Genomic DNA, 12,561 nt, shown 5'->3' on the forward strand with positions numbered 1-12,561 from the left:
TTTTTTTGAGACGGAGTCTCACTCTGCCGCCGGGGCTGGAGTGCAGTGGCCGGATCTCAGCTCACTGCAAGCTCCGCCTCCCAGGTTCACACCATTCTCCTGCCTCAGCCTCCCGAGTAGCTGGGACTACAGGCACCCGCCACCTCGCCCGGCTAGTTTTTTGTATTTTTTAGTAGAGACGGGGTTTCACAGTGTTAGCCAGGATGGTCTCGATCTCCTGACCTCGTGATCCGCCCGTCTCGGCCTCCCAAAGTGCTGGGATTACAGGCTTGAGCCACCGCGTCCGGCAGTCAGGAACAATTTGAGTTACAGTTACATGCAAACGTCTAGGCCCCATCAATAGAGGCCTGGGTCCTTCCATGACTCACATGCCACAGAGAGAGGCCTGGGCCTTTAGATTAGGCCCCCGGCATGTGGACAGTGGCTCAGATCTTTTTTTTTTTTTTTTTTTTGAGACGGAGTCTCGCTCTGTCGCCTAGGCTGGAGTGCAGTGGCTGGTTCTCAGCTCACTGCAAGCTCCACCTCCTGGGTTTACGCCATTCTCCTGCCTCAGCCTCCCGAGTAGCTGGGACTACATTAGCTGGGACTACAGGCGCCCGCCACCTCGCCCGGCTAGTTTTTTGTATTTTTTAGTAGAGACGGGGTTTCACCATGTTAGCCAGGATGGTCTTGATCTCCTGACCTTGTGATCTGCCCGTCTCGGCCTCCCAAAGTGCTGGGATTACAGGCTTGAGCCACCGCGCCCGGCCAGTGGCTCAGATCTTATACACAGGGACTAAGTCCCTAGAGAAGCCCAGACCTTATGAATAGAGGCCTATAGACAGACATAGGCATTATAGATAGAAGCACATATACTGTAGACAGAATTGCCATATATGGTGGTATAGTTTATGCATAGCACAAAGGAGCCACCCAAGGGGAAGGGGACATCAGCCCAAGCTCCCTCACTTAGACAGGGAGCCACATAGAGCCACCTCTCACTGCAGGAGGCAGCACCTTTGTTTTTGCACAAAGGCACCACTTGCCAAGAGATGCACCCTAGGGACTGAGCCTGCAAAGAAGGGTCCTTTTTCTAATTCACACAAAGGCCCAAATCAGCTAGCAGCCCTATGGATAGAGGCCCAGGTAGACAAAGCACTAGATCCCATGGACACAGGCCTAGCTAGGACCTCTAGAGAGTATCTCAACTTCAAAACCAGAGGCTTCAACCCCATAGAGAGAGCTGCTTAAATCCTGTAGAGAGGGCTCCAGATTCTAAGAGAAGGGCTCAGTTATTATTGGAGGGTGGGTGTGGGGGTACAGATTCTAAAGAGTACCCAGACCCTAAAGAAAAAGGCCCAAATTCTTAAGCAGAACCTAGATTCGATAAACAGGGATATAACTTGTCTAAAATGGAATTTAAAGTCCTAGACCAAACAAGCAAGTTCCTGTTCACTATCAATACAGGCAGTGTCTCTGCCAACTGTGGGCCCCTACAGAGAGAAGCTGACCTTGTGGAACAGGGAATATGATTTGAGTGGAGGGGGCTGGGATTTGTGGCACCTGGAGTAAGCAGGTTAGCATCATTTGGGTGAAAAAAAATCTCTCTGGGGATGAGGAGCCTGGAGGGAGGGAGAGCTGTTTGCAAAGTTCCCCACTCCCATCCCAAGGGGCCTAATTTGTTTGCTGGCTCCTGAGAAGGAAGAAGAGATCTCCTGGGGTGGAGAGGAGCCCAGAGAAGACAGAGCCTACTCTCACCTGGCAGCAGTCAGACACACAGCCTATTCTGGATAGCACCGCCCCTACCCCCAGCCTAGCACCTGAGGCTGACTTGTGGTCAAGACCCTGTCCTGCCACAGATAAGCAGATGCGGAGGTGGGGGGTTGCCTGCATGTTCCCTTCCCTGAAGGATAGAAGCAAAGTAGCAGCATGCCTGTCTCCCTGGACACAGGTGGTTGGCTTGTGTTCTGATAACCCAGTTAGGCCTGGTTCTGCCTCGTCTGGGCCTCTCCAAAAGAGAAGAGATAAGGGGCGGATAGCCCTAGGTCTGGTTTCTGAACCCTTTTCCTGAACTTCTACTTCCTAGGAAGAGAGGAGAGCAAGGAACTGTGTGTGTCGGGATGCATATGGATTTGTGTGTGTGTTGTGTGGATGGATATAGGTGTGTGCTCAGGTGTCTTTGTGCCTGGGTGTCTCCAGATCTCTGGCAGTCTGACTATGCCCTTTCCTATATGTGTCTGGAAGGTGTACCTGTGTGTCCGCATGTCTGTGTCAGGCATCTGTGTCTGAAGAGGCTCTGCCTTTGGGTTACTGTGTCTTTTTTCCTGAATGTGTGTGTGTGATGTGTGTGCTTGGGTGTCACTGTGAGGACAATGACTGTGGTGAGAGCTGGAACACAAGGTGCTCTGCCCTCTGACTCAGGATCAGCGTCTCTGAGAGTAGGAGTGAGAATGCCTGGGGACACCCCTGGCTGTCCCGGGAGGGGCCCTGCCTAAGTGCCAGTAAGGAATCCTCTGTAGGTGTCCAGGGAACCTTGCTTTGCCCCAGCTGACTCTCTCCTTGAACCCTCCTGCGCCTTGGGTTCTGGACGGCTGAAGGCTCTTACAGCACCTAGTATTGACATTCTGGGGGGCTGAGCTCTTTTACTCTGCCTCCAAGAAAACAAGCCTCATGCTCAGCTGGGGGCTTCAGGTCACCAGCTGTCAGGGCCTTGGTGCCAGCTGAGGACTTCTCCACCACCCTTCTGTGCCCACCTGAGTCCTCATGCACCCAGGAAAAGGGGGCATGGACGCAGCAGAGGGCCACAGTGTTCAGAAGGGAAGGGAGTCCAGCCCTACTTACTAAGAGGTCCTGGATCCCCAGCTTCTTCTCAAGTCTGCTTCTTTCCCCCATTCCCAGAGATGAATGGGCTTCCCTGAGGTCGAGATCCTTATCCTGGGTTCCCAAATCCTTCTGGGAAATTCAGCCTGGGGAGCAAAAGGCCCAGGACCAGTTGTAGCAAACTGAACCCAAGAGGGAGAGGCGAGGCATGCGCTGGTCTTTCCCGAAGGGGTAGCACTGTCCCCAGCTCCCACGCGTCGCGCGCTCCCGGCCGGAGCGGGATGGGACCTGTCGGGGCGCGCCAGGGGCGGGGCTTCGGGGCGCGCCCAGGAGGGCGGAGGGACGGGCTGGGGGCGTGGCCTAAGGCTGGGGGCTGGCGGCGGCGGCAGCAGGGAGCAGGGAAGCGCAGAAGCCGGGAGCGCGGGGCTCAGTCGGGGGGCGGCGGCGGCGGCGGCTCCGGGGATGGCGGCGGCTCCGCTGCTGCTGCTGCTGCTGCTCGTGCCTGTGCCGCTGCTGCCGCTGCTGGCCCAAGGGCCCGGAGGGGCGCTGGGAAACCGGCATGCGGTGTACTGGAACAGCTCCAACCAGCAGTGAGTCGGGGACCCTGGGAGTCCGCGCGTCCGGTGTCAGTGAGATGGGGAGCCGGTGGGCCCGAGAAGTCCTGGGGGATCCCGGGGTGGGAGTCCTGGGAGACCAGAGCTGGGGGCTGGGAGGGGACAGAGAGGGGGACGCACTCTGTGGGCGTCTAGGAAACTCGGGGGTGTCTGAAGAGGCTGTTGGGCTATAGTAAGGAGCGCTCGGGCCGTGCGGAGGAGGCTGCTGGAGGGGTCCCCCACCCCATCTTGGCTTCTCTCCGCACCCGCCGCTGGAATAGCATGCCCCTGTTCCATAGTCCCCCCAGTTGGGCTGGGGTTTGGGGGTAGCGGTGTGCTGGGGATAGGCCGCTGCATTTTTGGGCCCAGGGATGACCTGTTTTTGGCCATGAGGGCTTCCAGGGGTTCTGTCTAGGACTCCTGCTTTTAAAAGTGGGGTCCAGAGCTGAGGCAGAGAGTCCGACCGAGCACCTCCCTAGAAGGAAGGCGAATGGGTTGTCTTGGTTGTGTGGATAAGCCCGGCTGGGGTGAGCTAGGGCTGGGTCGCCGAGTTGGGGGGCCCTGGGAATGCTGCTTGGTTAGGATGGGAACGTGGGGTACCGGCGAGAGGGAAGGAGGCAGAGAGATGTCGGTGTGTCACACACGCACACACACGCCCGGGCTGGGGACGGCGAATGGCTCCAAATGTGAGCGGGCGTGCGCGGCTGTCAGTGTGCGTGTGTGTCTGAGTGTGTGATTTGTGTGTCTGCGTCGGCGATCGTCTGGGGGTGGGAGCGGGCGGCGGGTCGGGGAAGGGGCTGCGGTCGCTGTCCGCGCGGCAGGCTGCGTCTGGGCTGGGGTGGCTGTTGGCGCCGCTGCGGTCTGGGCGGGTGTCAGGGCGGCCGTGTGGTTTCCCGGGGTGTGTGGCGCGGCGGCCGGGTGCTGGCTGCGGGGCCGGGTCCTCATTCTGCTCAGTCCTTGCTGCCCTTGTCTTCTCCTCCCCGCCACGCCGCCGTGTGTATCACCCTGGCCACCTTAGTGTGTGTCTGTGTTGGTAGGGGGGGATCCCTGGGGACGCGGGGGTCACTGTCACACCTGCCCGGGCGGTGGCGGCAGCACTGCCTCTGGCTCCCCACCCCAGGGACCGACCAGGGAGCAAATGGCCAGACCCCAGGGGAGGGGACCGGGAGGGCCGGGCGGCCGCGACCCCCCAACCTTTCGGAGGAGGGGCTGCAGCTCGCCGCTCCGCTCTTTGTTGTTTGGGGCTCCGCGCCTCCGTTTGGGGCTCCGCGCCTCCCCCTCTCTCCCTCCTCGCGCCCGGAGTGTCAGACTGGGGGTGGGGATGAGCCAACGACGCCCCCCTCTCGCTTCCCATGGAAACCTCGGGGTGGGGACGTGGCCCCTCCCCTCGGAGCGGGACTCCAAGAACTCCGGGGGGCGCTGGGGCTGACTTTCCAGCTCTATCTAGCTCAGCCCCCTCCCCCAGACTCACACGTCCGCCCCCCACCCCGCTAGAGTCTGGCGGGGAGTGGAGAGCTCGCAGGTGAGGGGCCCCGGGTTCCCCGCCACCCTTGGAGCACCTCAGCGTTCTTAGGGGAAGCCAGAGCAGGGGAGGATGCGGGAATAGGTTTGGTGGGGGGAGGTGTTGATCAGGTTCCCCTCCCCCGCATACACCTGGGCGCAGGTGAAAGCTCAGGGAGCGGGTCGGGGAGCCCGGGTTCCGGGAGCCTCCCTTCTGTCCTCTCTACTCCGTGCGGGCCTGGGCCGGCAGAGGTAGGAGGGGGCGCACACTGGGCCAGGAGACTGCCGCCGCCCCCGCCTCGCTTCCCGGGCCTTTGTTGCCGCTGCGCCCGGGCTCCCCGGCTCCCTCACTGCGGCAGCCGCGGCCCCATAAATCGTGAGAGCGACGTGCTCCGGAGCTGAGTGGAGAGGGCCGGGTAGCTGGGGGCGGGGCCGACCGAGCCACGGGCTCCCGCGCCCCCTCCCCCTAGTCACGTGAGCTGGGCTCCTGGCTCCCACCTCCCGTCACGTGCGGAGGGTCTCTGCCCCTTGGGGTCACGTGGGGAGGGTCTTGCGACCCCGCCTCCTGGGGGGTCACGTGGGAGGGTGCTGATGGGACACGTGCGTCGGCCTCCTTTGACAGACCTGGGGACAGTGCCCTGCACACCGGCCACGACCTAGCCCTCTGCCCCCGACTCAGTACTTCCGTTTAGTCCCGTGGAATAGGAGAGACCTGTTTCCAATCTGGCCCAGAAACTAGGGGTGGGGAGACTGTATTGGAGGGATGCATTAGAGTGTGAGGTCGAGGAGTCCCCTAAGCCGGGAATCGAACTTGGTGAGGCGGGTTGGGACGGCCGATGGCCAAATATATGCCCCCTGGCCTGTGTTTCATTTCTTTGCAGAGCTGAGCAAAGATGTTGGTATTCGCCCCTGTCTCAAGGAGCCTCAGGAACATCTTTCTATATGGCTGTCTCTCTACCTATCTCTGAAATGCTTCTGTTGGTGATCTGTGTTTCATTCATACATTCATTCAACAAATATTTATTGAGGCTCTACTACGTCCCTGATGGTCTTTCTCTGTGTTTTCTCCCAGTCTCTGAGTCTCAGCCCTGCACCCTTCCCTGTCTCTGCTTCTCTCCTTCGCGTCTCTGTCTCCGTCTCCGCTGTCTTTGGGCCTCTCTGGCCTGCCTGTCTCTCCTGTTCTCCAAGACTCTCGGTTCTCGTTCTCTTCCCTGCCTCTCTCGGTTTCTGGCTTCTCTATCGCGCCGTGTCTCCCTTCCTTTCCCCTTTTAGTGAATCCGGCCTCTGCTAAGCTCCCCTCTCCGTGTGTGTCTCCCCCTCACTCCGTCTCTGTGTCTCGCTTTCGGCGGGTCTCTCGCTCCTCTCCGCCGCTGCAGATCAATAAACCTTCGCCGCCGCCGCCGCCGCTGTCGCAGGGAGGAGGGGCGGAGGTGTCGGGCGCGCTGATTCTCCCCTATCCGACGCGGCCCAGGGAAGCCTTGCGCCCAGACCCGGGCTGACCAGACTGGGACGGGCAGGGCGCCGAGGCCCAGGGCGCCTGAGGGGCGCAGGGGTTCAGCGTGCAACCGCCGCCCCCCGAGCGTTCCCGCCACCACCGCCACCACCCTCAAAGCCCGGGCGCGCGGACCCCACGCCGCGCACACGTGGTCCGGCCTCGCCTGCTGGAGCCGGCGGCGCGCGGTCTCGGGGACGCGCGTTAGAGGGAAGAGGAACCCGGGTCTACGTTCTTCCTCCATCCCTTTAACTCTGCAGCCCGGCATCTAAGGCCGGGGCTGCGGGTGGGGGATGGCGAGGATTTGACAAGTTCAGGGGCCCCGGGATACCTTCCCTACTCTCTGGTCTTGTTAGACACCCTGTTTACTGCCCTAATTGCTCCGGGCTGGGGGAGAAGTTTGCTCTTTCCCTGCTCCGCCCGCCTGGCCCCTCCGCTGACACTCCAGGTTAAGTGAGGCCAGGCGCGGGCCGGCAGGGCACTGAAAGAGACAGAGAGGTGTCGGGATGCGCCTCAGAAGCGGTGAGAGTCGGGAGAGACCGAAATAACGGGGTGAGAGGGCACCCCTTCCAAATGGGGTGTGTCGGCATTCGCCTTTCTGCAAGAGAGGCGAGAGGCTATAGGGGATGAAGTGGAGTAAGAAGAGAGAACAGTACGAAGGAGCAGAGCACAACCCGGTCCCCAGGTCCCAGGCCACCCCCACCCTTCCGCAGGAGGTGCGGCCCTGGAGGCGGGGTTAGCTGCGGAGCTTCGCAGGGGCCCAGCGGCACCTCTCTCTCCACACTACTAGGGAGAGGGAGGGAGGATGACAGTTTCAATTAAAGTGCCCAAGCCATGCAGACACGTTGGGTCTCCAAAGAGTTGTGTCTGGGAATTCCTTGGCTATCACCCCGTTTGTCCGCGTGCCCTCTGTGTACCAACTGGGCCCAGCCACCCCACCGGCAGGTCTTTCTCTCACATACCCAGCCTTGGGGGGATTTCAGGGGCTGTTCCTGCCACACAGTGCAGGAGTACTTAACAGATAGCTTCTCTTCACCTATGGTCGCCCTGCAATCTTTTTTATAAGGCTAGTCCTGCCCTGTTGAGGAAATGGAATTACCTGTAGGAATACCTTGGGTGTTGGCTTCCTCCCTGCTGGAATGGGGTGTGTTGTAGGGGGAACTGGGCGGTACAGCAGGGAGGGGCTGCTTCAGAGTGGGACTGGAAACATGGGTGAGGCTCAGAGACAGAGATCCCAGTGTGGCTGTGCAGCTGCTCCAGACCTGGCACCCTCACTGCTGGCGGCCCCCTCCCCAAGGCCTGAGGGGAGGAACAGACTATGGGGTTGGCAATGGACAGGCAAGCCTAGGATGGCAGCTTGGAGCTAGGCCTGGTCTAACCCGTTTTCCTGCTCCCAGTGCCCCAGGCCGAGACTCCTGCCCACCTGAGTGCCAGGGCAAGGGAGGGGCCTGAGTGACCCATTACTCCCATGGGAACGGAGTGGGGCTGATGGCATTCCTGATGACCCAAGGAGGCTGTGCCAATTCTTACTGGGGTACCTAAACATCAGCTCTCTGCCTGCCTCACTGCCAGACTTGGAATGGGTTGCTGGTGGAGGGGACAGCACAGGCAAAGCCAAGGAAGTGGGGTCAGTGAAGAGGGACCCTCAAGGCCCCACCGCATGCAGAAGTCTCCACGCTCATTTCTTTAATGCATCTAATTACTGTTTGGGGAACTGGGTGGTGCCTGGTGACACAGAGAGCCAGTCTCTCCCCTCAGGGAGCTCACAGGGACTAGGGACCCCATGATTTGACATTTTGCCAAGAACCCCATGCCTTCCTGTGTCCACCACTCTCCTGGCACTGCCAAGATATGTGTATTCTTACCCTAAAGAAATTAGGGAAAACCCCTGCCCCCTCTCCATTCAGAGGTTTCTCCATCCCCACACCGCTCAGTACCGCCATCGAGGATGTTAAGACCAACACTTTGATGGTGACTAGCAAGGCAGGTGGGGATTACAAGGGACCCAGCATCTGCTTCTGTGTCCCAAAGAGGGATCAGGGAAATAAGAGGCGCAGCCATCTTGTCTAGGCCCTGTGCCCACTGCTCTGCCCAGCATCATTAAGGGGGGCCGTTGTGCCAGGTTGAGGAAGGAGGTGCACATTGCACAATGAGACAGAAGTTTGGGCTGGTTGGCATGATGCCACGTGTAGTCTTGGTGCTGAGTCCCTTAGCGCCCTCATGTGTTTAAAGTTCCTGGGAGCCTAATTGTCCTTGGCCTCAGGGTGGGGTCTCTGTCACGGGACTCAAGGTACAGAAGCCAGTGATACTGTAGTATGGGGAGGGCAGGGAGAGACCCCCAGATTGGTGGGGTCAACCAATACTGGCATGCGGGCCAGCACACATACAGCCCAGCTTTTCTGTGTGTCTGCCTCCTATAAGTGGGCGGTGGACATATTTGTGTGTGTGCCATAGAACTTATGCATGTATATGCATGAAACCGCCAAACATGCGTCTGTAAGGGCAGGTCCTGTTGGACTGGCCCCGGGGGTGGACTGGCAGCCGCAGGGAAGCATGGTGGGAGAAGCGATTGAGGGTGTGTGTGTGTCCCTCGGAAGGGATCCCTCCCACGTTCACCCTTGGCTTCCATCCCTCCCATCCCTCCTCCCGGCTGCTGAATTATGGGGGATGGACGGAGGAAATCCGGGCCTGGGTCTGGGAGTCGCTGGGGCCTGCGCCGTTTCTGTGGCAACCAAAGCGTACGCTCCCTTCTTCCCTCCGCCCCTCTCCCTCGCCTCCTTTTCTTTGGAGGCAGGCCGGGCTTCCCTGCGCCTTTGCTACCCTCTGGTGGCCAACAGGAGAAGGACAGACCAAGAAGGAGGGCATGGAAGGAGAGTTAGGGGAGCGGCGGCACTAGGGCCGCGGGGGCAGAGACAGGGCTGAGCCGCGAGGAAGCTCAGAGGAAAAGTCTGGAGGCTACGCGGACCCTGGGGAGGGGCTGCGGAGCGGTCAGATGGAAAGCGGCTTTGCTCTGGGGTTTCTTCTCTCTGAGCCGCTTCCTCTTCCCCACAGCCTGCGGCGAGAGGGCTACACCGTGCAGGTGAATGTGAACGACTATCTGGATATTTACTGCCCGCACTATAACAGCTCGGGGGTGGGCCCCGGGGCGGGTCCGGGGCCCGGAGGCGGGGCAGAGCAGTACGTGCTGTACATGGTGAGCCGCAACGGCTACCGCACCTGCAACGCCAGCCAGGGCTTCAAGCGCTGGGAGTGCAACCGGCCGCACGCCCCGCACAGCCCCATCAAGTTCTCGGAGAAGTTCCAGCGCTACAGCGCCTTCTCGCTAGGCTACGAGTTCCACGCCGGCCACGAGTACTACTACATCTGTGAGTGACGGCGGCCAGGCGGGCGGGTCTGAACGCGAGAGTCTGAGTGACAGCCGGGGGTTGGAGCCCCGAGGCTCCGGGGCGGGGCCGGCTCGGCGGGCTCCAGGTCTCGCGGCTGAGAGACCCGGGAGAAGGCGTGGGCACGGGGCGCCTCAGGGGTTCCGCTTAGACAAGGTCGTGGGGCCAAGAGAGGAGTTTGGTGACAGTCCCAAGTTTGGGCTGCGGAGAATCGCTGTTTCTGTGAGGGACATTCCGGGGTTGGAACATCAGGGATCCCAGTTTCTTAAGGGATGGGATCAAAGGGGCTACTGGGGCCGACAGCAGAGCTACAGTGACCTGTGTCCAAAGGGTAGGGGAGCTCCTGAAGGAGACCGCCCGACGGGGACAGTTTGAAGGGGGTGAGAAATAGAGCCATCGAGGGAGGGCACAGGGCACGAATTGGGCGAAAGTGACTCAGGGCCCTGTCTCCTCCCCAGCCACGCCCACTCACAACCTGCACTGGAAGTGTCTGAGGATGAAGGTGTTCGTCTGCTGCGCCTCCAGTGAGTAGACTCGGCTCCGAGCCGCGCCCCCATCCTCAGCTCCCTGCTTTGGGGCTCCCCTGGCTTCCTGGGGGTGGGGGTGGAGGGCACAGGTGAAGGGGGCTTGCTCCCCAGCCGTAGCAAGGGGAGGGAATCCTGGCCCTGACTCTCCCCTCCTCTCTCCCCACCCGCACCCCACCCCGCAGCATCGCACTCCGGGGAGAAGCCGGTCCCCACTCTCCCCCAGTTCACCATGGGCCCCAATGTGAAGATCAACGTGCTGGGTGAGTCTGCGCAGCGCCCTCTGGTGGCCACTGCTGGAACCGCAGCCCCCCACCCCGGTGCCTGCTCACCTCGCATGCCTTTCCCAGGGGCATCTACCCCGTGGGTGATCACGTCCCTGGCTCCACTGCTGCTGCCGCCGCTGCCGCGTGCCCCTGCCCTGGCGCGCAACCCAGCCCTCACCAGTCTTTCTATTCCTCTGTCCACAGAAGACTTTGAGGGAGAGAACCCTCAGGTGCCCAAGCTTGAGAAGAGCATCAGCGGAACCAGCCCCAAACGGGAACACCTGCCCCTGGCCGTGGGCATTGCCTTCTTCCTCATGACGTTCTTGGCCTCCTAGCTCTGCCCCCTCCCCTGGCGGGGAGAGATGGGGCGGGGCTTGGAAGGAGCAGGGAGCCTTTGGCTTCTCCAAGGGAAGCCTAGCAATGGGGCCTAGACCCCTCCTCCAGTGGCTAGAAGTGGGGCCTGCACCATACATCTGTGCCCGCCCCCTCTACCCCTTACCCCCAGGTAGGGCACTGTAGTGGACCAAGCACAGGGACAGCCATGGGTCCCAGGTGGCCTTGTGGCTCTGGTAATGTTTGGTACCAAACTTGGGGGCCAAAAAGGGCAGTGCTCAGGACTCCCTGGCCCCTGGTACCTTCCCCTGACTCCTGGTGCCCTCTCCCTTTGTCCCCCCAGAGAGACATATGCCCCCAGAGAGAGCAAATCGAAGCATGGGAGGCACCCCCATTGCTCTCCAGGGGCAGAACATGGGGAGGGGACTAGATGGGCAAGGGGCAGCACTGCCTGCTGTCTCCTTCCCCTGTTTACAGCAATAAGCACGTCCTCCTCCCCCACTCCCACTTCCAGGATTGTGGTTTGGATTGAAACCAAGTTTACAAGTAGTCACCCCTGGGGGGGCGGGCAGTGGACAAGGATGGCAAGGGGTGGGCATTGGGGTGCCAGGCAGGCATGTACAGACTCTATATCTCTATATATAATGTACAGACAGAGTCCCTTCCCTCCTTAACCCCCTGACCTTTCTTGACTTCCCCTTCCAGCTTCAGACCCCTTCCCCACCAGGCTAGGCCCCCCACACCTGGGGGACCCCCTGGCCCCTCTTTTGTCTTCTGTGAAGACAGGACCTATGCAACGCACAGACACTTTTGGAGACCGTAAAACAACAGCGCCCCCTCCCTTCCAGCCCTGAGCCGGGAACCATCTCCCAGGACCTTGCCCTGCTCACCCTATGTGGTCCCACCCATCCTCCTGGGCCTTTTTCAAGTGCTTTGGCTGTGACTTTCATACTCTGCTCTTAGTCTAAAAAAAATAAACTGGAGATAAAAATAACTGAGTGTGTGTGATTTCAAGGGGCCATCACCCTTCTGTTACACTTGTTAAACCCCACAGGTCACAGGGCCTGGGTAGGTGGGACTCTGGGGCCAAAGAGTCACAAGGTGTTCAGACCTTGTTCTGGGGCTCATCTTCTTTATAAAGGCGACGCTGCATGGAATGAGTAACAGGGGCCTCCTGGCAGGGCCTGGTTGACTTTGGGCAAATCACTCAACCTCTCTGATTCTCAGGTATCCCACCAGAAAAACTGGTTGTGGTATCTCTCTGTCAGGGTTGGTGTAGGGATTAAATGACGTAAGGAGTTAAAGGCTCCATCAATTATGGTTTCCACCTTTTCTTCCCCTTCCATTCTGTAATTGAGGTTCTTGACTGGAGTCTATGGATTTCAGGGGAGTTGAGAACCTAGACAGAAAAAAAAAATCTATCTTTATTTTCACTTGCCTATAACTAAAATGTAACATTCTCTTGTGTGCTTGGGCAGCAAGCCATAATAGTATTAATAGTACCTGTGACTTTGTAACCAGAAATCACAGATGTTTTCAGGCTGCATTATAGTTGTTGAAGATATCTCAAAATACCATTTACACTCAGTACTTTGAAATGATCATGGTTGTTAGGCCTTCCTCATTTTTGATGTGTTAATAAGAAAGCATATATATTACTATAACAATAAA

At 59.4% G+C, this 12,561-nt stretch overlaps 1 protein-coding gene across 2 annotated transcripts; it reads left to right on the top strand.

Annotated features, from left to right (window-relative positions):
* The first annotated feature begins 3,149 nt into the window (after window positions 1-3,149).
* Window positions 3,150-11,884, top strand: EFNA3 (ephrin A3). 2 transcript variants are annotated; one of them, XM_017867777.1, is made up of 5 exons: window positions 3,150-3,389; window positions 9,436-9,749; window positions 10,226-10,291; window positions 10,477-10,554; window positions 10,762-11,884. In XM_017867777.1, exons 1-5 carry the CDS (start codon window positions 3,262-3,264, stop codon window positions 10,890-10,892), a joined length of 717 nt encoding a protein of 238 aa, XP_017723266.1. In that variant the 5' UTR covers window positions 3,150-3,261; the 3' UTR covers window positions 10,893-11,884. The 2 variants fall into 2 exon arrangements, with proteins under 2 accessions (XP_017723266.1, XP_017723267.1); XM_017867778.1 differs by lacking the exon at window positions 10,477-10,554.
* Window positions 11,885-12,561: the final 677 nt, after the last annotated feature.

Source organism: Rhinopithecus bieti, unplaced genomic scaffold (genome assembly GCF_001698545.2).
Source record: "Rhinopithecus bieti isolate Rb0 unplaced genomic scaffold, ASM169854v2 scaffold_4129, whole genome shotgun sequence".
Lineage (NCBI taxonomy): Eukaryota > Metazoa > Chordata > Mammalia > Primates > Cercopithecidae > Rhinopithecus > Rhinopithecus bieti.